Below are 25821 nucleotides of genomic sequence, written 5' to 3' on the forward strand. Positions count from 1 at the left end.
GTGTGTGAGTGTGAGTGCGACCGGGAGAGAGGGGGGCGGGGGCGGGGGGTGTCCTTTGTCCCCTCCGCGAGTCTCCGTTGGTGGGCTCGGAGGGGTGTGATTGGCGGGTGGGGCGCTCGGTGGGGGCGGGGGGAAGCTTTCGAGGAGCACATGGAGGGGGGCGGGGAAGGGTCGCAGGTGAGAGGGAGGTGGGGGCTTGGGGTGATTCCAGAGAGACTGTGAGCCCACCCCCTATTCCCACACTCCGTAGAGGCGGTATCTTAGTCTGTGGCACTCCCCCCCTTTTTTATTTTATTTTTTTTTTGCGAAGTTTCTCTTTGCCTTCCCCCCCACCCCCAGACTCGCTTCCCTTGTCAATTTCTGAGGTGTCCGCCTGAGACCAAGTGGGCAGAAGGACTGAGGGGAACTTTTTTGCTTTACAAATGATAGCCCCTAGTTCCTGGGAATTTTGTTTCGGCTAGAGCAGTGGGGGGGTAAGGAAGAGATTTTTTTTCTTCGAGAGCCGGAGAGCCTAGTTTGCTCTAAAAAGTTTGTAAAAATACTTTGGAGGTAACAGCTGTGTAACTTTAGGCTGATAAATTACAAAGTTTCTCTCTTGTGAAAGCTGTTCCAAGCGTTCGAAATGTTACAAGTTATGAATCGAACAATTGGTATTTGTATATTTACATAGTGCTTGACACATAATAACTTCTTAATGAATGCCATTCCATTTAAATGTAAACTCTACTGTTTTGCTCTTTAAAATTCATCTTTTCAAAAAAAATTTGCATAGGCTTGTTAAATAGTAAACATTGACTCACTCTTTCGAGGTTGGGAAGGATTGATTGTTCTACTGGAAATTAATGCAATATAGTGAAAAAGAAACAAGGAGCACAAACTTTTTTTTTTTTGGCTTGGGGAAATTATGCTCTGTTACTGTTGGATTTGTGAATTGTAGATTGAATAATGGTGTTGCAGGTGTTCCATATAGTATAAATGGAAGATGATTTTAATAGGCTGTGACTCTGCTGCTTTATAGTTCATCTCATGTTTTTTGTTAATTGTCCTGAGAAATAAGCTAAGTGAAAATCATGCACATAGTAGGGGGCATCCTGGAACTGAGCAATATTTCCTCGTAAATGAGAATATGCTGGCGTTCCAAATTCTTAGACTGCAAAGTATAGATAGTTTCACATTTTAAAAAAGTATCCCTTAGTCTAGAGAGTCTTCATGGTGGATAAGAATAGAGTAATATATTCGAGTCAAGAAGAACTGGATTCAAATCTCAGCTATGACACCACTTAGTTCTGTGACCTAAATCACTTAACCTGTTTGAGCCTCATCTTCCTTTAAAATGTAAAATAATACCTGTATCATCTACCTGAAGGGTTGTTGTGAGTCTTAATAAGATAATGTATATAAAGTGAAATGTTTCAACTTTATACACACACACTTTTATATGTAAAGTAGTGTGGAAATTACTTAGGACAAGCAGCACTTAGGATATGGTTACATTTTGGGACAACAATGATTGTATGTGTGTACTTTTACTGACATTAGTTTGACTTAAAGTCTGACCTTGACAAGATGAAACCAGTTAGAGCCTTTTTTCCTATCTTTAGTTAGTTTTCTGTCAGGTAAGTGCTGAATTTTTTGCCATGGATACTTGTTTCATTGTTCTTTTTGTTGTGTTTTTAATTTTGTGCATTTGGATATATTTCTGGATTTCTCCATGGAAATGCTCACAAATTGTAGCTTCTAAGAACTACTTAGTAGTTCACTCTTCAATATCACAGATGTTGTAACTGCTGTAGGTATGGGAAACTTAATGCCCTGGAAGGATCATTTAAGCTCATAGTAAAACAGGCTCAATCCAACCCAAATCTGAAGAAGTCTAGATGAAAACACAAAATACCAACAACTGGCAAGTTCTTGCTGAAAGAAAGTATAATTAACTCTCACAATAAGCAAAGCTCTTTGGCAGAATCTAGGACTTGGTAGAGTTATTATTGTTTTTTCCATAGTGTTATATAGGCCTCTTGAATTTGGCAAATCGGTAGGAAGACCATTAAAAAAAACAGCTGTTAATTGTTTCTATGAAGAAAAACTTTTTTTGACATCGGTCTTGGAGTAATGAAGATGAGGAAAAAAGTAATTTTTTTATTGTAAAGCTCACCTTTTAATTCAAGATTACATATACCCAAAGACTAGAAGCCCAGATGACCCAGGAGGATATATCTGAGCATCCTCAGACTGTAAAATATCAACCCCTCCCCTTTTTTTTGTTTTTTGTTTTTTTTTTGTTTTTAGTGTACCAAGTACTCTTGCCCTCCCTAAGGAAATTATTATTGAAATACTGAAAAGCATAATTGTTCTGTAATTCTAGAATTCTCAATTAAAGATGAAATATTACAGTACCTTGCACTATAACTCATCAAAAAAGGTTAAGACATTTTTATCCAAGTGATAGTAATAACATATTTATGTGGACTGAGAACTTGCCTTAAAGCTCATGGAAAACTTATATGCTGTAATTAAGACTGGAGTCAGAAAAATGGCTTACTGGTTATGCCTGGTAGCCAATATGATATTAGGTATAGTTTCATGACAAAAAATGAAAATGATATGTTAAAATCTTGTGAATTGTGTCATCATGTAAAAGTATTGATTGAAGCAAAAAAAGTATATTGTTTTAAATTTTTTTCTTTTGAATTCAACAAAACAAGTAAATGAACCCATTTTTATATTCATAGAAAAAGATGACTGTATACTAGCAGCTGAGGATTTATGAAGTTTCTGTTTGGCCCTTCTGGAGACTCCCTTCCCTTATCAGTTTCTGTGGTGTTTGCCTGAGATCAAGTGGGCAGGAGGACTGAGGGAAATTTTTCTATCCTACAGAGTAGTGGTGATAAGAGAGAAAATAAAGAAGAGATTTTTTTCTTCAAAAACCTGTTTTTCGTTTGTGTGCCCTGCTTTTCTTTTTGACTATATGATAAGTTTAAGTTACAGAATTCAGAGTTGTCCTGTTTGTCCTTCTTAATAATTTTCTTTCTGTCATTTTTTTTAAAGAGGGGCTTCTTTTTCTTTCCCTCCTCATTTCTCTTCCCCAGCATCAGAAATGCTTAAAAGCCCTCAATTCTATAAAAGTCTATTCATCCACAATAGTATTAGGCTCATATTTTCAGGGTAAATTATCCAGAGTTGTAAGCCCATGTAACTTTTGTCTATGTTGTATTCCATGATCTCCTCTTGTTTTTAGTAGTAGCTTCTAGGACTTGTGGGATCCTCTCCATGGTTCCTTGATACACAGACTATTTCTTTCTCAATATTTTGTAGTATCACTGTGGTAGGTGTGGGTTTTGGCTATGACATTCCTGAAGATTTTCCTTTTGAAGTTTATTTCAGGAGATGATTGATGGGTTCTTTCTATCTTTACTTTATGCTCTGATAATAGATCTGGGCAGCTTTCACCTATGCTTTCTTGAAGAATAATGTTTAGTCTTTTAAAAAAAAATCATGGTTTTCACAGAGTCCAGTGATTCATCTATTCTATTCATTCATTTATTTTTAAAAAGCATTTATTATTCTTCCCTCCCACTCCCCCAACCAAGTGAACAATAACAGGAAAGTCAAGCCAGCCTATTTGAAGAAGAAAGGCACCCAGAGTGAGAGACAAGAGGTGGCATGTACCCAGACCACTATTACCATTACCACCATTTCCCCCCTCAGACCCTGATAGAAACAGGCCGGAACCTCTACTGAGCTTAAGATCTTTGGGAATTACAGTGTCCCATAGACAACCAGACCTGCTTTCAGTCCAGTACTGACAGCCTTCATTGAGGGGGCAAAACTCAGAGAAGGGGACCTACCTTTTTTATTATCGCTAGCGACACCCACTGATCAAATGCCACAAACAGACAGATGGGCTATAGGAGCTCTGGACACCACCTTCCTGATCCAGCCTCTTAAAGTTGTCTTTTGGGGAATCAACTATTATGGAGAAGGGACCATCTATTCTCATCAACTGCCACACAAAGAACAGGCAAACTAACCTAACTGTAGCAACAAGACAGAAAGTAACATGAAGCAAATCAAATTACCACTACCACTTTGACCAACATCTCACCTTAGAACTACCCCTCATCTCCCACGGGAGACAGCCTACAACCCCTGAACCCAAGAGCTTTTAGAATAGCAGTTTTTCCAGCCCAGTGCCTTCAGCCATTATTCCAGGAAACAACTCCCATGGAGATGCAGCCTGGCAACTGTGAAGATGTCATAGCCATAGATACTAAAGACATAGAAAAGAAAGTTACTGTCGCCAAATTCTTTGGCACTATCAAATAGTTTATCAAAAACGGATGTCATTTTATTGGTGTAAATGACATTAGAGAAGAGATACAAACATGCTTTGCCACTCTGAATTCAGGGATCAGACTTTTCCATCTAACTTGCAGCTGAAACTATTTCCCTTATTTGTTGTCTCCAATATAATGTGAGTTCTTTGACAAAAGCAGGGAAAATCTTTTTTGTTGGTATCCCTAGGATTTTGCACATATCAAAAGCACTTTGTAAATGCATAATTCATTCAATAAAAACAGAAGCAAAAAAATGAAATTCTCAAAACAAACACTAGTACTTCAACAAAACAAATTTCCACATTAGCCATGTCCAAAAGCATTTTAAGGGTATTATATCTTATTTGGAAGTTGGGTAGTAAATTTCATCTTCAGTCTTTTGAACTTGTGATTTATTTAATTTATTTTCATCTCTCAAAACTTTAATTATTTATTTAGAATTTTCCCCCATGTTTACATGATTCATTTTCTTTCCCTCCCGTAGTCAATGAGCAGTTCTACTGGGTTGTACAAATGTTGTCACTTAATGCCTATTTCTATGTTATTCATTTTTGCTGTAGCGTGATTTTATTAAATCCTTCACCCCATATCACATAGTCATATATATATATGTGATGTGATGTCATATGTTTTGCTTTTGCATTTCTCCTTCCATAGTTCTTTCTCTCTATGTGGATAGCATTCTTTTGCATAAGTCCTTCAGGAGTGACCTGGCTTGTTGTATTGCTACTAGTAGCAAGGTCTATTACATTGGATTTTTCCAAAATGTTTTACTTTCTTTGTACAATGTTCTTCTGGTTCTGCTCATTTCACTTTGCATCAGTTCATTGTAGTTCTCCCAGTTCATATGGAAAGCTTCCAGATCATCAATCCGTACAGCACAGTAGTATTCCATCACTGTCACATATCACAGTTTGTTCAGCCATTCCCTAATCAATGCCAATTGATTAGGGAATCCCAATCATTTTCCAACTTTTTGCCACCACAAAGATATGGATATTTTTGTACAAGCATGTTTCCTTATTATCTCTTTGGGGTACAAACCCAGCAGTAGTATTGCTGGATCAAATGGTATGCATTCTTTTAAAGCCCTTTGCGTATAATTCCAAATTGCCTTCCAGAATGGCTGGATTAATTAACAACTCCATCAGCAATGCATTAGTGTCCCAGTTTTGCCACATCCCCTCCAACATTTATTTTCCTTTACTGTCATATTGTCCGATCTCATAGGTGTGAGATGGTACCTCAGAGTGGTTTTAATTTGCATTTCTTTAATCAGGAGGGATTAAGGACACTTTTTCATGTGATTATTGATAGTTTTGATTTATTTATCTGAAAACTGCCTATTCATACCACTTGACTATTTGTCAATTGGGGAATGGCTTGATTTTTTTTGTAAAATTGATTTAGTTCCTTATAAATTTGAGAAATGAGACCTTTGCCAGAGTTTTTTGTTATTAAAATTTTTCCCCAAGTTATTCATTTCTTCTAATTTTGGTTGCATTGATTTTGTTTGTACAGAAACTTTTAAATTTAATATAATCAAAATTATTCATTTTACATTTTGTAGTGTTCTCTATCTCCTGCTTAGTCTTAAATTCCTTCCTTTCCCATAGATCTGACAGATATACTGTTCTATGTTCATCTAATTTGTTTATGATTTTCCTCTTTATATTTAAGTCATTTACCCACTCTGAGTTAATCTTGGAATAGGGTGTAAGATGTTGATCTAAGCCTAATTTCTCCCAAACTGTTTTCCAATTCTCCCAGCAGTTTTTGTCAAACAGTGAGTTCTTGTCCCAAAAGCTAGAATCTTTGGGTTTATCAAACACTAACTTGCTACTGTCATTTATCCCAAGTTTGTTCCATTGATTTACCCTTCTGTCTCTAACCCAGTACCATGCAGTTTTGATGATTGTTGCTTTAGAGTATAGTTTGAGGTAAAGCTGATAAAGCTGGGCCTCCATCCTTCACATTTTTTCATTATTTCCCTTGATATTCTTGATCTTTTGTTCTTCCAGATGAACTTTATAATAATTTTTTCTAATTCTATAAAAAAAAGTGTTTTGGTAGTTTGATAGGTATATCCCTGAATGAGTAAATAAATTTAGGTGGGATTGTCATTTTTATTATATAAGCTCCTCCTACCCATGAGCAATTGTTTTTCAAAATGTTTATATCTAGTTTTATTTGTATGAAGAGTGTTTTGTAGTTATGTTCATATAATTCTTGAATTTGTTTTGGCAAGTAGATTCCAAGGTATTTTGTCTTATCTAGAGTAATTTTAAATGGAGTTTCTCTTTCTGACTCTTGCTGCTGGGTTTTGTTGGAAATGTATAGGAATGTTGATGATTTATGTGGATATATTTTGTACTCTGCAACTTTGCTAAAGTTATTGATTGTTTCTACTAGTTTTTTAGTTGATCTTCTCAGATTCTCAGTATACCATCATATCATCTGCAAAGAGTGATACTTTAGTTTCCTCATTGCCTACTTTGATCTCTCCATTTCTTTTTCTTCCCTAATTTCTACTGTTAGCATTTATCTTGTGATTTATTTTTGAAATCATCAGAGTTTTAAAATCTTTCAAAGTTGAGTTTAGTGGCTCTTAAGTGATCTATCTTTGACATGTTTCCAGGCCAATTGTTTTTTTTTTCAAGATTTTTTTTTTGTTGTTGTTTAAACCCTTAACTTCTGTGTATTGTCTCATAGGTGGAAGATTGGTAAGGGTGGGCAATGGGGGTCAAGTGACTTGCCCAGGGTCACACAGCTGGGAAGTGTCTGAGGCCGGATTTGAACCTAGGACCTCCCATCTCTAGGCCTGACTCTCAAACCACTGAGCTACCCAGCTGCCCCTAGGCCAATTGTTTTTGATATTGGATATCTTACATTTTCTTTTATTTTTTTTAATCTTTGGATTTTTGTTTGACTTTTATTTTTGGCTGCTTTATGGTGTCAATGATTTCTGTTTGATCTGTTCAGCTTTGTAGAGTATCTGTTACTTGGACAACTTTCATCATATTTTCTTCTAAGCTATTCTAATTTTTCCTTCATAGATTTTATTTAATTTTAAAATCTTTTGGTTTATCTCTTCTATCTATTCATGTAGTCCCTGTGGAAAATCCATTTTTTCCTTTGAGTATCTGCTTTCATTTGTTATGGAATTATCTTCTCTTTTTAGGAGGAGTGTGTCTCTAGAGCTACAATGCTTTTTTATACTGGTTTACATTTTCTTTGATTTCTATAGTCATGAATTGGGCCTTTGTGCCAAGACCAGGCTTCTGTAAGGGTGAAAAAGGGTTTTATGGATTCAATATATTAAACATGGTCTCCAGAAGATCGAACTATTATCAATCCTCAATTAAGAATAATCTCAAATCAAAATTGACTTTTATGGAAATTTATTTACATGAGAAGAGAGAGAGGAAGTACGGAAATAAGAATCTATCCCACTTATTAGTCCAGGTAGATCTTAACCCTCAGCTGAGGGTTAAAGGGCCTGAGGCCCGGAGGTGAATGGAGCAAACTTCATTCACAGAGTCTATAAAAAGAAGTTTCTTAATAGAAGGTCAGGAAGATTCAGTCTTTAAACTCACCACATGGAACAATCTGGGTCACAAACCAGCAAAGCTCCCTCAGGTCCCCTTCACCAAACCAGATGCCACTCACTCAAAACTCTCTTTTATAGGGGTCACGTATGCATCACTTCCAGTGCCTTCCCCTACCCTGCGTATCCAATCACAATAGAGGCTTTCTCATAGAAAGTGTAGGGGGCGGTCTGTTGATTCTGATTCGTTACTCACTCTAGCACATGTGGGTTAGGACCTCCCAGAATTGGAAGGTGCTCTCACCTTTGGTGATTAAATCTAAAGATGGGCAGTGTAGACTTAATCTAATTATCACACTTCCACCCCTGCTACACTTTTGGGTAGACTAGTCAACCCTGTCAAGGCCTTTTCTGGGTGCCCTTGGTGTCTGAAATAGCTTCTGATTTCTGGGATCTTTGAAGTTCAAATTGCTGAGGCTTTAAGGGCCCTCTATGGTATCTTGGTGCTGGAGACTTCAGAGCCCCTTCATATCCATCAGAACATGTTGCCACATGGCCCTTGCTACTTTTGTTCTCTAAGGATTCTAAAGTTCTCACTTTTGGGTTTTTTGACTTCTCTGTGTCCTTCTCAGTGGGCCCTCTATTCTTGTTCCCTCTAGACTTGTAGGCTACAGGTGTCTTGGGCTCGTCTGTAGTTGTGTTGAAAGATTAGGCTTGTTTGCCCAGGCAGACTCTGGCTTTGGTAACCCTCTTTTTTTTATTTTTATTGCTTGTGAGGTTCTACCTTACTTTTTGTGAAGCACTAGGATGGAAGAAATCACTTAGTGGTTTCTTAATGGATTTCTTGATCATTATTTAGTCTGGTGTGAATTTCAGGTTTTTGTTGGAGTATGTATGTGATAGGTAGATATCATTGCCCAGAAGTCAGTTTCCTATCTATGATGGTTATCAGACTTGTATTAGATGAATAGTTTACAGACTTTTCTTTCCAAGCATCTCTGCTGATTTTATTTGTGCAAAAGCTTTTCAATTTTTTTGGAATCAAATTTTTCCTTAAATTCTCTTTTTTCCTTTTTAAAAAAATTTCCTTTAATTCTTGTACTTGTTTGATCAAGAACTCTTCACCCATTTCTAATTATATACCTTATCTCCTTTTTTGCTCATCTAATTTGTTTATTATGTGACTTCATATGTCTGGTTTATGTTTATTTGGGCCTTTTTGTGGTATATGATGTGGGATGTGCCCTCAGCCTAATTTCTCTAAGACTGCTTTTAAAGTTTTTCCAGCGAGTATAACAAATAGTAAATACTTTACTCTGTAGTTGGAGTATCTGGATTTATTGAACAGTATGTTCATGTTTCTGCATTTTGTATATCTGTTTTCTTCTATTAATTAATTTTTCCATTTTTCTTTTACTTGCTTAGATTGTAAGTATATATATAGACGTATAGTTTTGATGCTTACTGTTTTGATTCTTAGTGTATTTTGAGATCTGGCACTAGTAGGTCCCTGTTCCTTCCCACTTTTAAAATTATTTTTCTTGAAATTATCTTTTTGTTTCTCTAGATGAATTTGGTTATTATTTTTGCTAATTCTATAAAGTAATGCTTTGGCAGTTTGACTAGTAGGAAATTGAATAAATAATTTTAGGTAGTATAATTTCCTTATATAGGCATATTTCAACATTGGATATTTGATTTTTATCCACTAATTTAGATCTACCTTTATTTCCACAAAGAGTGTTTTGTGGTTGTATTAATCTAATTTCTGTGTTTGTCTTGTTGGCAAAATCTCAGATGTTTAACCCATTCTATAACTATTTTGTATTGAATTTTTCTTTCCACCTCTTCTTGCCAAATTTTGTCACTAACATTCATGAAGACTGATCGTTTATGCTAGTTCACTATCTTTCTTGCTTCTTAGCTGTAGTTATTATTGTTGATATTAATTTTTAGATAAATTTCTAGAGTTCTTTAAATAAATTGTCATGTCATTTACAAAGAGTAGTAATTTTATTTCCTCTGCCTAAGTTTATTCCCTTGATTACTGTTTCTTATTTCATTGTTGTAATATAACATTTCTACAACTATGGCAATTGATGATGATATGGATTATTTAAGTATTCTATTTCTTCTGCTATTAATCTAGGCAATTTATATTTTTGTAAATATTCTTCCATATCACCTAGATTGCTATATTTATTGCCGTATAATTGGGCAAAATAATTTTTAATGATTGCCTTAATTTCCTCTTCATTAGAGGTGACGTTTCCATTTTCATCTTTGATATTGTTAATTTGGTTTTCTTCTTTCCTTTTTTAAATTAGATTGACCAGTACTTTGTCTATTTTATCTGTTTTTTCAAAACATCAGTTTCTAGTCTTATTTATTAATTCAATAGTTCTTTTACTTTTGATTATATTAATTTCTGCTTTGGTTTTTAGTATCTCTAATTTAGTTTTCATCTGGGGATTTTTAATTTGTTCATTTTCTAGTTTTTTATGTTGCATGCCTAATTCATTAACCTCTCCCCTTCCTAACTTGTTAATATATTCACTCAGTGATATAAATTTTCCCCCTGAGTACTGCTTTGGCTGCATCCCATAGGTTTTGGTAAGAAGTCTCATCATTGTCATTGTCTTCAATGAAATTATTAATTGTTTCTATGATTTGTTCTTTCACTAACTTATTTTGGAGAATGATATTTAAATTCCAATTAGTTTTTGGTTTGCCTCTCCATGTAGTCTTACTAATAACTATTTTTATTGCATTATGATCTGATATGGTTACATTTATTATTTCTGCTTTTTTTGCATTTGTTTGTCATGTTTCTATACCCTAGTACATGGTCAATCTTTGTGAATGTTCTATGTACTGCTGAAAAGAAGGTATATTCTTTTTTGTCATTTTTCTCCATATATGTATTTACTCTAATTTTTCTAGGATTTCTTTCACCTCTCTTATCTCTGTCTTATTTATTTTGTGGTTTGATTTATCTAGATCTGATAGGGGAAGGTTGAGGTCACCCTCTAGTTTTGCTATCTATTTCATCCTTGAGCTCCACTAGCTTCTCCTTTAGAAATTTGGATGCTATAGTGTTTGGTGCATACATGTTGAGTGCTGATATTTCTTCATTGTTTATACTGCCTTTTATTAGGATGTAATGTCCTTTCCTATCTCTTTTTTTTAAATTTTAAACCCTTAACTTCTGTGTATTGACTTATAGGTGGAAGATTGGTAAGGGTAGGCAATGGGAGTCAAGTGACTTGCCCAGGGTCACACAGCTGGGAAGTGTCTGAGGCCGGATTTGAACCTAGGACCTCCTGTCTCTAGGCCTGGCTCTCAATCCACTGAGCTACCCAGCTGCCCCTGCCTTTCCTATCTTTTTTAACCAGATCTATTTTTACTTTGGCTCTGTCAGAAATCATGATTGCAACTCCTGCCTTCTTTTTCTCAGTTGAAGCCCAATAGGTTTTGCTCTATCCTTTCATTTTTACTCTGTGTATGTCTGCCTGTCTGATGTGTGTTTCTTGTAGACAACATATGGTAGGATTTTGGTTTCTAATCCACTCTGCTATTTGCTTCCATTTTATGGGTGAGTTCATCCAATTCACATTCAGAGTTATAATTATCAGTTGTGTATTTCCAGACATTTTGATTCTTTCTCTTTGTCTTGCCATTTCTTCTTTCACTATTTCCTTCTATACCAGTGTTTTGTTTTTCATCAGTTCCCCTAATCCTCTCCCTTATTGTATTTCCCTTTCTCCTTTCTCCCCTCTCCTTTCTTATTCCCCTCGTATTCTTCTTTAGGGTCTTTTTAATCTACCCCCCCTCCTAGTTTTGCTTCCCTCTCCACCAGTCCTTTTGTTACTCTTCTACTTCTCCATAGGGAGAGAATCAATTCTCTGCCCTAATGGATCTGATCGTCCTTCCCTCTTTAAGTTGATTTCATTACACTTAAGTATTAAATATTTCATCTCTCAAACCTCTTTACCCTTCTATTGTATTGTTATTCTCCCCTGTTCGCCCCACGTGCTTCTTTATGGAATATAAATTTACTCTATTTTGTTTGTTTTCCCATTTTTCTTAGTATTATTTCCTTTTTTTCCCCTCTAGTTTTGTATATATTTATACATACATACATTCATACTGTAATATGGGATTAATACAGCCATGTTGGCTTGGGGCAACCTGTCAATTGCCCTGTTTGGAATGTTGACCATGGCATGAGCCACAGGGTATGTACCAACTGCCAGTTGGAACCAGGGTATATAAAGCCCTGGAGACCCAGGGCTGGGTTCTGTTCCTTTCCCTACTTCTCTTCTCACCTTCACTTCTACCCCTTGGGGAACTGGGTGGTCAGGAGGAGGATTGTGGGATTAGTTTACCTAGGCCAGGCAGGTTTAGGAGATCTTTTGCTGACCCAATAGGAACATCAATTAGATATACCTTTTAAGGGGCAGCTGGGTAGCTCAGTGGATTGAGAGCTGGGCCTAGAGACAGGAGGTCCTAGGTTCAAATCCAGTCTCAGACACTTCCCAGCTGTGTGACCCTGGGCAAGTCACTTGACCCCCATTGCCTACCCTTACCACTCTTCCACCTATAAGTCAATACACAGAAGTTAAGGGTTTAAAAAAAATAGATATGCCATTTATTCCCTAAGAAGAGGTTGCTCTATTTTGTCATCAAGAGATCATTTATTTCTGTCCCAGGACTGGACCCTTGGGACAGCTGAAAATCATAGCAAGGAATTCCTCAACATCCTGAACTTAGATCAAGAAGGCAGTACTAGACTAGATTCATAGGTTTCCTAACCCACTCTCTAATCACTTTTCCCTAAATAACTTTCCAAATAAAACCTTAGTTTAACTTTTGAACTAGTGATTCCTACCTTCAACTTTAATCTGAGTAGACTGCTGCTCAAGATTCTAAGAGGGAGGGAGAGTAACTCCATTACTGTTAGACAGGAAGCTCCACACTTCTCTTCCTGTCTAATCATACTGTCAACCAACTGGAGTTACTTCCTCAGCCAGTCAGAGGCTGAAGGGAAATTTTAAAGGGGCTAATCCTTGCCAAGGGAAATTATATCAATCCCTTGGCTGGCTTAGGCACTGGGTGCTTGTTATTCTTACATCTAGTACCATCACCAGATAGCTTGTGATTAAGGCACATTAACTTCCTGACTACTAATAGCTTTACCAACCTCCTTTTCAGATCCACCATTTTACCCTCATTACAATATATACATATATATGATATATGATCTATATGATCTATGATATATATGATATGTATATATATCTTGACATTTTATCCTATACAGTTTGTCACTGTTCTCTCTAAGTAAAATTCTTCTAGTTACCCTATTGATAACAACAATTTTAAATATTTGCCAATATTGTCTTTTCTTATAGGGATACAAATTGATTGAACTTATTGGGTCCCTTAAAGAAAAGATTCCCCCAAAGATGCCCACCCCCCCACTCTCTTAATTACCTTGTGGTGATTCTCTTGAGTTCTGGGTTTGGGCAGCAAACTCTCTTTTTAATTACAGTTTTTTCTTTAGGAATGCTTGGACGTCCTCAATTTTATTGAATGACCATACTTTCCCCTGCAAAAATATAGTCAATTTTGCTGGATAGTTGATTCTTGGTTGTAGACCTGGTTCTCTTGCTTTCTGGAATATTATGTTCCATGCCTTCCATTCCTTCAATGTAGATGCAGCCAGATCCTGTGTCATCCTAACTGTGGTTCCCTGGTATCTGAATGACTTCTTAGCAGCTTGTAATGTTTTTTCCTTGGTCTGGTAGTTTTTGAATTTGGCTATAATATTCCTGGAAGTTGTCAGTTGTGGATTAAATGGAGGAGGTGATCTGTGGATTCTTTCAATTTCCACTTTTCCCTCTTGTTCGAGAATGTCAGGGCAGTTTTCTTGGATAATTTCCTGTGGGATGATGTCTAAACTTTTTCTTTTGTCATGATGTTCTGGTAAACCAGTAATTCTTAAATTGTCTCTTCCAGATCTATTCTCCAGATCTTTGGTTGAATAAATGAAGTGTTTCATATTCTCCTCAAATTTGTCATTTCTTTTATTTTGTTTTATATATTCTTGCTGCCTTGTGAAGTCATTTGTTTCTTGTTGTTGAGTTCTATTTTTTAAAGACTGAATTTCATCACTGACTTTTTGGTCATCCTTCTCCTTCTGGTCTGATTTTCTTTGTAGATCATCTTTTGCCTTCTTTGCTTTGTTTTCAAGCTGGCCAATTCTGGCTCTTAAGACTTTATTTTCTTGTTTTAGTTCATGTATTTCCTTTTTCAAATTGTCTTTAGCCTCTCTTGATTGCTTTTTGAGTTCGTAAAGTTCTTGAGTTAATTGAATTTTGATATCTTCCAAAGCCTGTGTCCGATTCGCTAAAGTTTTTTCCTCTTTTTTCTATTTATTTTTGCTCTCTTTTAACTTCCTTGAAAGAAGCTGTCAATTGCCATTTCTTTTCTCTTTTTCTGTTTACTCATATTTTTTCCTTCTCTGTTCTGCTAGTTTAAGCAGATGGATTTAATGATCTTTGATGAAAGATCTTCCACCAGCTGGCAATGGAGGTTTGTAGTTACTTTCTTTGCAGTCTATGTGGGAGGGGAGTTGGAGTTTCCCTGCCCTCTAAATACTTCTTGTCTGTCTAATTGAGGGATTAAGCCTGTATTGATTGAATTAGTCTGTATTGCTTAATGTGCCCTGAGGCTATAACCTCAAGAGAAAAAAAAGAAGTGGGGGGGGTGGGAGAAACGACAAGATGGAGTGTTTTTGCTGAGCTGCCCAGCAGTAGGCTTCTCTAGCTTTGTCCTGCTGTTCTACCTGGTTTTCTTTCCTCTGGAAGCCCTTTGTTCTCTATCTTGGTGTGGTAAAGCCAGGAGGTCTGAGGTTTGGCTCCATCAAAGCCGCCATCTTCTGAGTGTTTGTGCTATGTTTCTCTGGCTTTCTCCTCCAGTCACCTCCCTGGTGCCTGTGTTCAACTCCCCGAGTCTGGTGCCAGCAAGGCCATTTCTCCAGGCTGGTGTGCCCACTTGCCCGGAGATTTCAGGGGCTTCTAGAGCCTTTGCACAGTGGGGGTGGGGAGGTCCAGGGATTCCCCTTGAATATCCTCAGACCTGACAGTTGTTAAGAATAATATTGATATAGATGATATATTAAAAAATATTAATAGTTTATTGTAATCCATATTGATAATTAAGAAAACCATGTGCCTGCTAACATCTAATTCAAATGTCTGCCATGCTTACCCTCTGACTGCTTCCTAGGAAAGAGGAAGTACCAATCAAGTTGTCCCTATTTAAGCTTCTGTTTACATTGGCTCACATCACCACATAAGACAGGAAGCCCATTGAATCATGGGAAATGTAGTTTTCAAGTCCCCTAAATGTCCACAGGAAGTTTATATCATAGATCTCAATATTAAGACTCCCAAATTTCCAATATCACATTCCCCCTGAGAGTAGAAAGAGACTGGTCTCCTCGAATGCTTTTGTAAACATAATTAACTTTTAAATTACAGAAATTTGGGGATAAAAAGAAAAAAGGACAAAAACAATGATCCAATGGTTGCTAGCCGCATTGACAAAGCTCCAATTAGGGGCAGTCCCCTTTGGCATAAGATCGTACATTCAAAACAAATGCATTCAACTCCTCATAGTTCAATCAACTGCATGCCAAAGTTCATTTTGGATCTCTTGATGCAATGTAGATTGTTCAGGCATCTTTTTGCAAAAAGTTCATTCTCTGGATTAAGGAGTCAGCAAGCTTCTTTCCCTAAGAATTTTTCTCGAACAAAAAATTAAATCTTGGATTTTATAAAAATACAATCCCCCCGAAGAGGGTGTTTAAAAAAGAAACACCCGGATCAGCTCAGGATACATAGTTGAGTTATGGGTGAGTTTTTTTTGTCAATGCCCTTAGGAAAACATTGGTTTTGCTTTTCTCTCTCTTCCATTCTCCTCTTATCTCTAACTTTTGTAGTTAGAAGGCCCTTGTGGGTTCAAGATGATTAGATAAAGTGATCACTTAGGGTGACTAGGCACCCAAGAATCATCAGGGGGGATTGTGTAAATGGAATCAGCTCACCTTCATTAATTTGTTTAGACTCTAGCTGCCAGGAATAATGTCACCCCACCCAACTTTAGAATTAAGTCGGGAGGGGGTGGTCTGTTGCTCACACATGATAGTAAGTAACAAATCAAAAACAAGGGACTCCCCTTTGGACAGTCCAAAACAGTGTTGAGGCTGCCATTTGTCCACTTGAAATTGGAGGTAGATGCAGGAAGTGATGAAAATGCTATCTTTTAAATATGATGGTAACTTCCTGTGGAGGCAGTTGGAGGTTTGAACTTGGTGTTGAAGGAGCTCTGGTGAGAACTCAGTCTGCTTCCCTTTGAATTGTCACGTGGGTAAGTTAGGCTGACTCTCTTTCGCTTCCCTTGGCGTTTCTGGAGGCTCTAGCCTTAAGGAGGCCTCTCTTCTTGGAGGAGGTGGCTAGAAGCCTTTTTAAATTAACCTCTGTGCCCCTCTGCTGGGGCCTCTAAATTCCTACCTGGTTTGGGTCTCTGGTCTGGGCCAGAGTTTCTCTCTCTCTTCAACCTTCCTAATTTTAAATAAACCACCATAAAAGTCATCCTGACTTGGGTCTGTTTTATTTTGAAATCAAGTTAATTGATTTCTGGTGACTACACCTTAAATATCTACTCTCCCCTCTTACACAGTTCAATAATTCAAGCCTTTTTCTTGGCGTACCTCTTGAGATGTCCAGCAGTAGGATCCCCCTTGCTTTGCCCCATTTTTAGATTTGGTCTCTTTCTTCTCAAAGTGCATTGTTTTCTATCTTGGCGTGGAATGGGTGCTGAGGTTTTAAGATTTGCTCTAAGCCGCTATCTTCCCATAAATTTTAAAATATTTTTAAACAAATATATGTTGTGAACTTTTTTCTCTGAACATATTGATACAATCTTATTTTTGTTGATTTTGTTATTATTATGGCACATTATATTGATAGTTTATTATTGAATAAATCCTACATTCCTGGTATAAATCCAACCTCGTAAGAGTATATAATCTTTTTTTTTTTTAAACCCTTGTACTTTGGTGTATTGTCTCATGGGTGGAAGATTGGTAAGGGTGGGCAATGGGGGTCAAGTGACTTGCCCAGGGTCACACAGCTGGGAAGTGGCTGAGGCCGGGTTTGAACCTAGGACCTCCTGTCTCTAGGCCTGACTCTCACTCCACTGAGCTACCCAGCTGCCCCGAGTATATAATCTTTTTAATATTTTGTTGTAGCCTATTTGCTAGTATTTTATTTAACATTTTTATGTAGTTATTCATTTGAGATTGATCTATGGTTTATTTTTCTTCTCATTGGTTTTGGTATCAAGTCCATTCATATTATAGATGGGATTTGGTAGAATCTCTTCTTTTCCTTCCCCCCCCCCCCCAGGCTATGTATGTAATATTAGAATTTGTTGTTACATAGAATGTGCCATGTGCACCCCACTTGCATGCTGTGCTCCTCACCCCCATTGAGTGTTGGGTGTGCCCTCCCCCCCTTACCCCACACAGAGGAGGGAGAAAGCACTCCCATTGGGCTCCTGGGCAGAGGGGTGGGTGAAGTGAGGAATATCCTTGGTGAGTATAGAGAGGGAGAGGGGAATGGCCGTTATAAAACAGTATTCATTAGTATCATTGAAATCATCTAGTATTGATTTTTTAAAAAAAGAGTTAGATTAATGGAACAGACTAGACAAGGGAGAATAAAAAACAATGCAATTCAGTAGTTCAGTGTTTAAATCAAAAACATAAATTACCTACAGGAAAATCTTATTTGAAAAATTGGAAAGTAGTCTGCCAGAAGTTAGGCTTACACCAATGCTTTACAAATGATTTGACAAAATATAACAGCTTTCTTTGTGGTGACAAAGAACTGCAATGTGAGGGGATGTCCATCCATTGGGAAATGGCTAAACAAGTTGGAGTATGTGATTGTGATGGAATATTACTTTGATGTAAGACATGAGGAACTGGTTAATTTAAAAAATATTGGAAAGATCTATACAAAATAACAAAAAGTGAAATGAGTAGAACCAAGAGACTGTTATATATAGCTACAGAATTAATATTTGAAGAATGACTTGTGAATGTCCATCCCCAGAGAAAGAACTGATAACTAGAAACATGAAAGACACAATTATGTTTATATATATGTATACATACATACATACATATATATTATTTTTTTTTTGGTCAGGTGATGTTTTCTATGGAGACAAACCTGGGACTAAATTCTATTAAAAAAAAGTCAATGTAATTGGGAAATGTTTATGAAATAAATAAAAAATATATTAAAAAATTCAACAATACATGCTAAATATATATATATATATAGCCTTAATGATCATACATTAAAATTAAACAAGCAGATCTGATACCTATTGCAGTTATGAATAGAAGATATTTTCTTACCCAGAGATAGAAGTAATTACAAAAGATAAAATAGATAACTTTGATTACATGAAATTTAAATTTTCAGTTCTATATAGACAAAATTAACGTACCTAAGATAATTAGGGAAGTAGTTGAATGGGAAAAGATTTTGTATCAAATTTATCTGATAAGGATTTAGTATCCTTATATAAGGGTGTATAAACAATTAATAAATGAGACTAAAAGCCATTCCCTAATAGAGAAAGAGTTAAAAGGATCTGAATAGTTCTTAAAGGAATTGCAGAATATTTGCAACCACATGAAAAAATTCTGGAAATCATTAATATAAGAGAAATACAAGGCAAAACAACTTTAATGTTTTACCTTCCAAACTTAAAAGTTGGTAAAGATGGCAAAAAATGGCAGTATTCATTGTTCTGGGAATTTTTGGTGGAACTTTGAAAGGGTACAACCATTTTGGAAATCAATTTGGAATTAATGCAAACGAAATGAGTAAGATGTCCCTTTGAACCCTGAACAATTCATTTAGTCTCTCTGTGCCTCACTTTCCTCATATGTAAAAGGAGCGTGCTCCTTCTGTCTCTGATCCTCTGATCTATTACTTTCATATACGAAAATGTGTTCAGTGTATATGATGGACAATGACTTTCATTCTATTTTTTTTTAAATTTTCTTTCTTTTTTTTTTTTTTAAACCCCTGTACTTTGGTGTATTGTCTCATAGGTGGAAGAGTGGTAAGGGTGGGCAATAGGGGTCAAGTGACTTGCCCAGGGTCACACAGCTGGGAAGTAGCTGAGGCCGGGTTTGAACCTAAGACCTCCCGTCTCTAGGCCTGACTCTCACTCCACTGAGCTACCCAGCTGCCCTTTCATTCTATTTTTTTTGCTACAACAATAAAATTTTACTATAAATATTTTGTACATGTATTTTCTCTTTGTCTTTGACCTTTTGGAGACATATGCCAAGTGTAGTATCTCTTCAAAGGATATGCAAAGTTTAGTGATTGGGGAGAAAGAGGTTCATGGTATGATAATAATTGCTTCAGGAATATTTGGGTCAGTGTATAACTTCACCTTCAGTACAGTAGTGTCTTGGCTTACCAGAGTGCCTCCAGTCATTTAAAAAAAATTTATTTGTACAAATATTTAAATAGTAGAACCTCAGAGTTGCTTTCATTTATATTTGTCTTATTATTAGTGCTTTGGAGCATTTTTTATAAGACCATTGATAATTTGGATTTCTTTTGAAAACTACCTCTTCATATCCTTTAGCCATTTATCTATTGGGGAATGTTTTTTGTGCATTTGTGAATCCCTTTTATGCTTTGGATATCAGATCTTTATCAGGGGAATTTGTTGCAAATATTATTTCCAGTTAAAAGTTTCCATTATAATTCTAATTCTTGCTTTTCATTTTGCAAATAAGTTTATACATTGTGTATATTTATTTTGGGAAGGATAAGGGCATAGAGATGTAGTAACCACTTTTTAAGAAAATATTCAACTTACTTGAAGTATTCATTTGTTTTAAAAGGATGGAAGGTACTCAAGAAGATACTAGTATTAAGCTATTTTAAAGGAGTTAGATTGAGCCATTATTTTAGTGATAAATACAGGGACTTAAAAATTTCATGAAAATAGTTTCACAGTTTGTGCTCCCCATGAGCACCTTCAGAAAGTTATTAGTGATTATGATTGAAATTGTCTTAGATTTTCTTACATCTTAGTTAAAAACTCAAAGGTATATATTTAGAGCAATGATGAAATGTTACTTTAATTACATGCTACTTTCCTTCTAAGTTTTATGTTACTAAAAAAGAGAGATAGTGCTACTTTGAACATAGATATCCTTAATGTATATTTGATCTGGTTCAAATACTCTTTAATTTCCTTTTCCTAAGTGTCATTTCTCCTTCTAATATATTTCAGTGCCCAAACTTTTAATCCCCTGCTCTTTTCACAGTGCCTGTGTGGGTGCTTAATAAATTCTTATTTTCTGACTAACCACTTGTTAAGTTGAAGCATTTGTTTATAATTGTCCACTACTCTTTAGTCTTCTATTTTCATATTAATTTTAGTTCTTATCCTCTTAGGTGATCTGGCCATATACACAGTGACATGACTTATACATTATATATTTACTTTTCTTTTTAAACTCTTATCTTCTGTCTTAGAATCAATACTAAGTATTGGTTCCAAAGCAGATGAATGGTAAGGACTAGGTAATTGGGGCTAAATGACTTGCCCAGAGTCACACAAGTAGGAAATGTTTGAGGCCAGATTCGAACCCAGGATCTCCCATCCCTAGGCCTGGTTCTGAGCCACCTAGCTGCTTTTATTTACTTTTAAGATGTCAGTTCCTTTTCTTTTTATTTCGTGATGTTGTTTAGTATTTTTCATCCCCAGTATCTTCTGTCTCTATTCTGGAAGAAAATATTCATGATATCTAGGCTTTCGTGTAGTCTGAAAACCAGAGACTACATTTTTCAATATATTATTCACTATTTTATCTTTTTTTTTTTTTTAAACCCTTGTACTTTGGTGTATTGTCTCATAGGTGGAAGATTGGTAAGGGTGGGCAATGGGGGTCAAGTGACTTGCCCAGGGTCACACAGCTGGGAAGTGGCTGAGGCCGGGTTTGAACCTAGGACCTCCTGTCTCTAGGCCTGACTAACTCCACTGAGCTACCCAGCTGCCCCCACTATTTTATCTTTCATACTGAAATTATCTTGGTTTGGTTTGAATTATTTTATCAGATTCTTTAGAATTTCTATTCATCTTTTGCATTATAAGTTGGTGTGAAAACTATCTTTATGGTTATTTTATTGTTTATATTCCTTATGAACTCTGTAAGATGAGATGATCATGTGTCCTATGAAATGACATCCTTTTTGCCTTTGAGCATATGATGAAACACTCGCTTAACAACTCCTTTGTTTGTTTCTGCAAGAAGAACCTGTAATTCAGCCTTCCATTTATCTGCAACTTTTTTTGTCTTTTGGTTTCATTTATGGTGAGAATATAAATAGGATCATAAATGTAGGGCTGGAAGGAACCTTAAAGGTCATTGCATCTAATCTCTTTATAGTTGAGGGAACCATGGTTCAGAGAATTTGAGTTGTCCAGAGTTATGTATTCTGTAAATATGTGACTTTAGATTTGAATACAGGTCTTCTTGACTTTAGTTCTAGGTCTTTATCCACTACGTGGGGTTGCTACTCAGTATTTGTAAATTATTTTTGTTAGTAATGGTCAATTCATTACTCATAGGTTCACAGAATCATAGATCTAGAGTTGGGGAAGATCTCAGACTTCATCTAGTCCAACCTCACTTTTAAAGATGAGGAAGATTGCACAAAGATTTCATATTTAGAGTATCTAAAGTTAAAAAAAATATTTCCCATATAATTTGAAAATGGTGTAATATTTAGTACCCTTTGTCTTTTGCTACTCTGCCATTCTTACTGAGAATAGAGCAGGAACTTTTTCTTTGTTTTGTGGGTTGCCAAAGCCAAATAATTCATTTTCCATTGACCAAATTACTGGTTATGAGCCTTTCTTTTCTTAGGGTGTTCCTTGGACTTTTGGCAGACTCATTCTTTTTCTGGAACAGTACTTGTTCCAATATAGTAGAACCACCTGTACTTAGTATTTATCTTGCATAGTCTTTGAAAACTCATGAAAGTACAGAAAGATTGCTTTAGAATCTATCTCAAGGAGAATATTTCAAAGGAATGAAAAAAACCCTCCTTTGTTGATAGTAGTGATCCCAAAGTCAGCCTTTGTAAAATATTAATAAGAATGATTTAGATCAGGACTTATTAACCTTTTTCTGTTTCATGAACCTCTTGGCAAACTTAAAAGTACAGACCCCTCAATGTTTGTAAATGCATTATAAAAATGTAGGATTATAAAGGAGATGAATTTATATTGAAACACTGTAACCCAGAAGTGTGTGGTTTTAAGCTCTTAAAACCGATGAAGACACCTTGTGGCAATTATCAAAACATAATAAATAAGCTAAGTAAGTTTATGAATCTCAGGTTCAGATTTATTGTCGATAAACAAATGAAAGGAGCAGGTAGGCATTCACAAACAGGTAAGTAGGAAGTAGTTTGGCCTTTCCTTGTGTCTCTAGTTCTTAGCTCAGTGCCTGGCACATAGTAAGTGCTTAATAATTGCTTGTTGATTGATCAGCTACATCTTGGCAATTGCATAACTTACTGAAAGGCACAGAGAATACTATGTTCTTTGGAGTGTTTGATAATCTCTTAAAAAGGATTTGAGTTGGTAAAGTCAATTGCAGCTTAAAAATTTTTCTCCAACAAGGATGTGCATGTTAAAGTCATAAAAGATTCCATGATAGATTTAACTACAGATATGTCTTTGTTCAAATATTCATTATTAATGTAAAATTAGGAAAAAGACTTCTGGCCAAGATGGTTGCCTAAGCAGAGGCAGGCAATTTACCTCCTACTTACCTACTCCAGCAAAAACCTAAAAATCACACCAGACTTAATGACCAAGAAATCAAATGAAAATTTTTAATAACTTTTTCTATCCTCAAAATGTACAAAAATGTACATTTGGAAGACTAGGGCAGTAAGAATGGAGTTCTAGCACAGCTAAATAAGATTGTAGCCTTCTGGCATGACCAGAGATGGGCCAGAGATATATATCTTGCTGTGTTCTGTATCCTAAGGCAGCAAGAGTGGAGGGCTGTGCAGGAGACATCTGGGGTAATTGGAGGGGTACAGAACTACTGGGAGTAACAGTGATCCACACAAGCACTAAAATACTCAGGCCAGGATAGCTTATGCCCAGGAGCCCCAAAATCCTAACACTATATCCTGAGGTACTAGAAAGGTCCTGGAAGAGGCAACCAGTACTCTGAACCTTGAAGATTCAGGGGCCCAAACCTTAGTTGGGAGAGATCAATTTGTAATTTAGGTGACTCAGAATGAGACCAAGCAGAACTGAACTTCCTACTCCAAAACAGCAGAATTTTCCATTTGGATTGCATGAATACTTAAGAGAAATAAATCATGAGATAAAAAGTGAAATAAAAGCTGATTAAAAATGATTTTAAAAATTTAAGAATTAATTTTAAAAATTAAAAAAAGAAAAAGTTACTATAATGAGGAAAGAGGAGGAAATGATAAACCTTATCTAAGGTCTTTAATAGAATAAAGGACGTTCAAGCAATCCTGATGACAAAACTGTAGCTTTATAGGAACTTTAAAAAGCATATCACAAGAGTCAAGAGAATACCAGAAAGGTAAATTTAATTTGAGCAGTTGGGAGAGTCTGTACATTAATGGGATTAATCATCTGATAGGGAGAGGAAAACAAAATGTCTCTTTAGAACCTTTTTCAAAGGATTTTGAAGGAAGTAAATTAAAAAAAACAAAACAAAACAACAAACAAACAAAACTGAAGGCCAAGGAGTGGATTTGTTTTGTTCTGAGAGTTTTAAGAGAAGATGAGTTAAAAAGAGGAATATGGTAAGATAGAAAGGAACAATAGTGGATGAACCCAGTGTTTCTCATATTTAGGAAGGAGTGTCCCAATTTAAAGGAAGGAATGAGATTATGGGCATCATATGAACTTTACTCTTTCCAAGTTGGGCAAAAGGCTGAACACACACACAAATAAACAAACATAAAATTTGGTTTAGAACTATATAAAAGTCACCTGGAAAATAATAGGAAAAGCAGTGACATAAAGGGGAAGATTTACCAAGAAGAGAAGGGTCGCAGGCAAAACAAACTTCCTGATCCTGCTTGGTACAGTGTCACATGAATATTGATTATTCAAGTCTTATTATTCCTTGCCCATAAAATGCTTTCAGTCTAACTAGAGTGGATTCAGTAGGTGTGATGTTTAATATTTACACTAGATGGAGTGTATGCTTTGCTTATTTTGGGATGAAGTAGGAAGAATCTAGGCTACTAAAATTTTAATTTGGTGGTTTTCTTGTATTGAAGGCCCTATTTCATATTAAATTATTACAGGGAAAGGAAAATGTTAATTGTATTGTGATATTATAAAGCTAGAGTAAATTTAGTATGTGGTCTTTAAAATATGATAGTAAGTTTTCCTTTAGAAATAGGAGCTAGTTTTTCCCCTTTGAATTTTAGGAACTTCAATTAAAGTAGACATCCATTGCCTTATATAACCTGAAGTGGAGGTAACTTTGGGTTCCTGAAGGCTTTGGCAATAGAAGACTGCCCTACCTTTTAGGGCTTTGAGTTGAGGGAGTTTGATTGGCTGTGCATCTGCTGACCAAAGATCAGCCTGACTAAATTTGGAGATGGCCAGATTTTGAACTATCAGATAATGACTATTTTTTTCACATAAGCAACTAATGTACTGTGTAATAAGACTTAAGAGAAATTTGATCTGCATTGGTGAAAGGTATCCTCCCTGTACCACTTAAATACTAAAATGATTTTATAAAAATTGAAAAAATTATAACTTTGGAATTTTGAAAATAATATGTTGCTGCTTTTCTTTCTTGTTTAGGACATGTATTCCTTTGAGAAATTTTGGACAGAAGATCTTAGTTTAATAACTGACTTGGATGATATAAAGAGATAATTCCCGTCATGAGTAAGTACAGTTCTTTCTTTTATTTTGGAGATCTCAGTAGAATCTCTACTGTTAAAGCTGTCTTAAATTTTAAGTTGCAGTGGCACAGTAGGAAATATTTCTTGAATAGCTAAGCCATTATATTATATGCTAGTATGATTTTTATACACTTGCAGGTTTGGTCTCATTTGTAACTAAGATGAATTGATGTCTTTTTAGATAGTGAGCTGTTAAGATAAAAGTATATCTAAAAATACTTTGGCTAATAAGTTTGAGAAGTTTGTGTTCACAGATGACAAAAATTTAATTCATCAATTATATGGATGATAGTAAACCTTTTATCTTAAACTTATATTTCTCTTAGCTTTTGGAAAATTATTTTTGGTGGAAAATATGTAGGAAAAAACCAATATTAATAAATATTACCACTTTTGTCAAATGTTTCATATTAAATATAATCAAGATATAATAATGGCATTAATATTATAGCATAGCATTGACTTTGAGCAAGATTTAAAGTCCCTATAAAATAACAACAGTGCTTGATGACATGATTGCCTTTGATGGGGATGGAGGAAGCGATATTTCCCCCTGAATCTTTTGTAATTTTGTGTCATATCATATTGTTGAGCTCTGATAATATCAAATTTTGGCAAAATTTTCTTTACTGGAAAAATTATATTAGATTGTTCTTTAGGGAAAATTCACATAGAGCATATATATGTGCAAATGTTCTTAATGCATGCACATATTAATTTGAAATTTTTTATCCCTAGAGATTTTATCTATTTTTTAGAAATATGCTTTTTTATTTTGGAATAATGTTCAAGATTTCTAGACTTTAAAGCAGAATACCTGCCACAGCTC

At 35.7% G+C, this 25821-nt stretch overlaps 1 protein-coding gene across 1 annotated transcript in view; it reads left to right on the top strand.

The window, feature by feature from the left end:
- Positions 1–25821, top strand: part of USP6NL (USP6 N-terminal like) — a 200060-nt gene that overhangs the window by 4621 nt on the left and 169618 nt on the right. Inside the window, exon 2 of the mRNA XM_044678827.1 lies at positions 24889–24975. Coding sequence (XP_044534762.1) covers positions 24972–24975 — 4 coding nt within the window. The 5' untranslated portion in view covers positions 24889–24971. The remainder of the gene's footprint in view (positions 1–24888; positions 24976–25821) is intronic.

Source organism: Gracilinanus agilis, chromosome 5, assembly GCF_016433145.1.
Source record: "Gracilinanus agilis isolate LMUSP501 chromosome 5, AgileGrace, whole genome shotgun sequence".
Taxonomy (NCBI): domain Eukaryota; kingdom Metazoa; phylum Chordata; class Mammalia; order Didelphimorphia; family Didelphidae; genus Gracilinanus; species Gracilinanus agilis.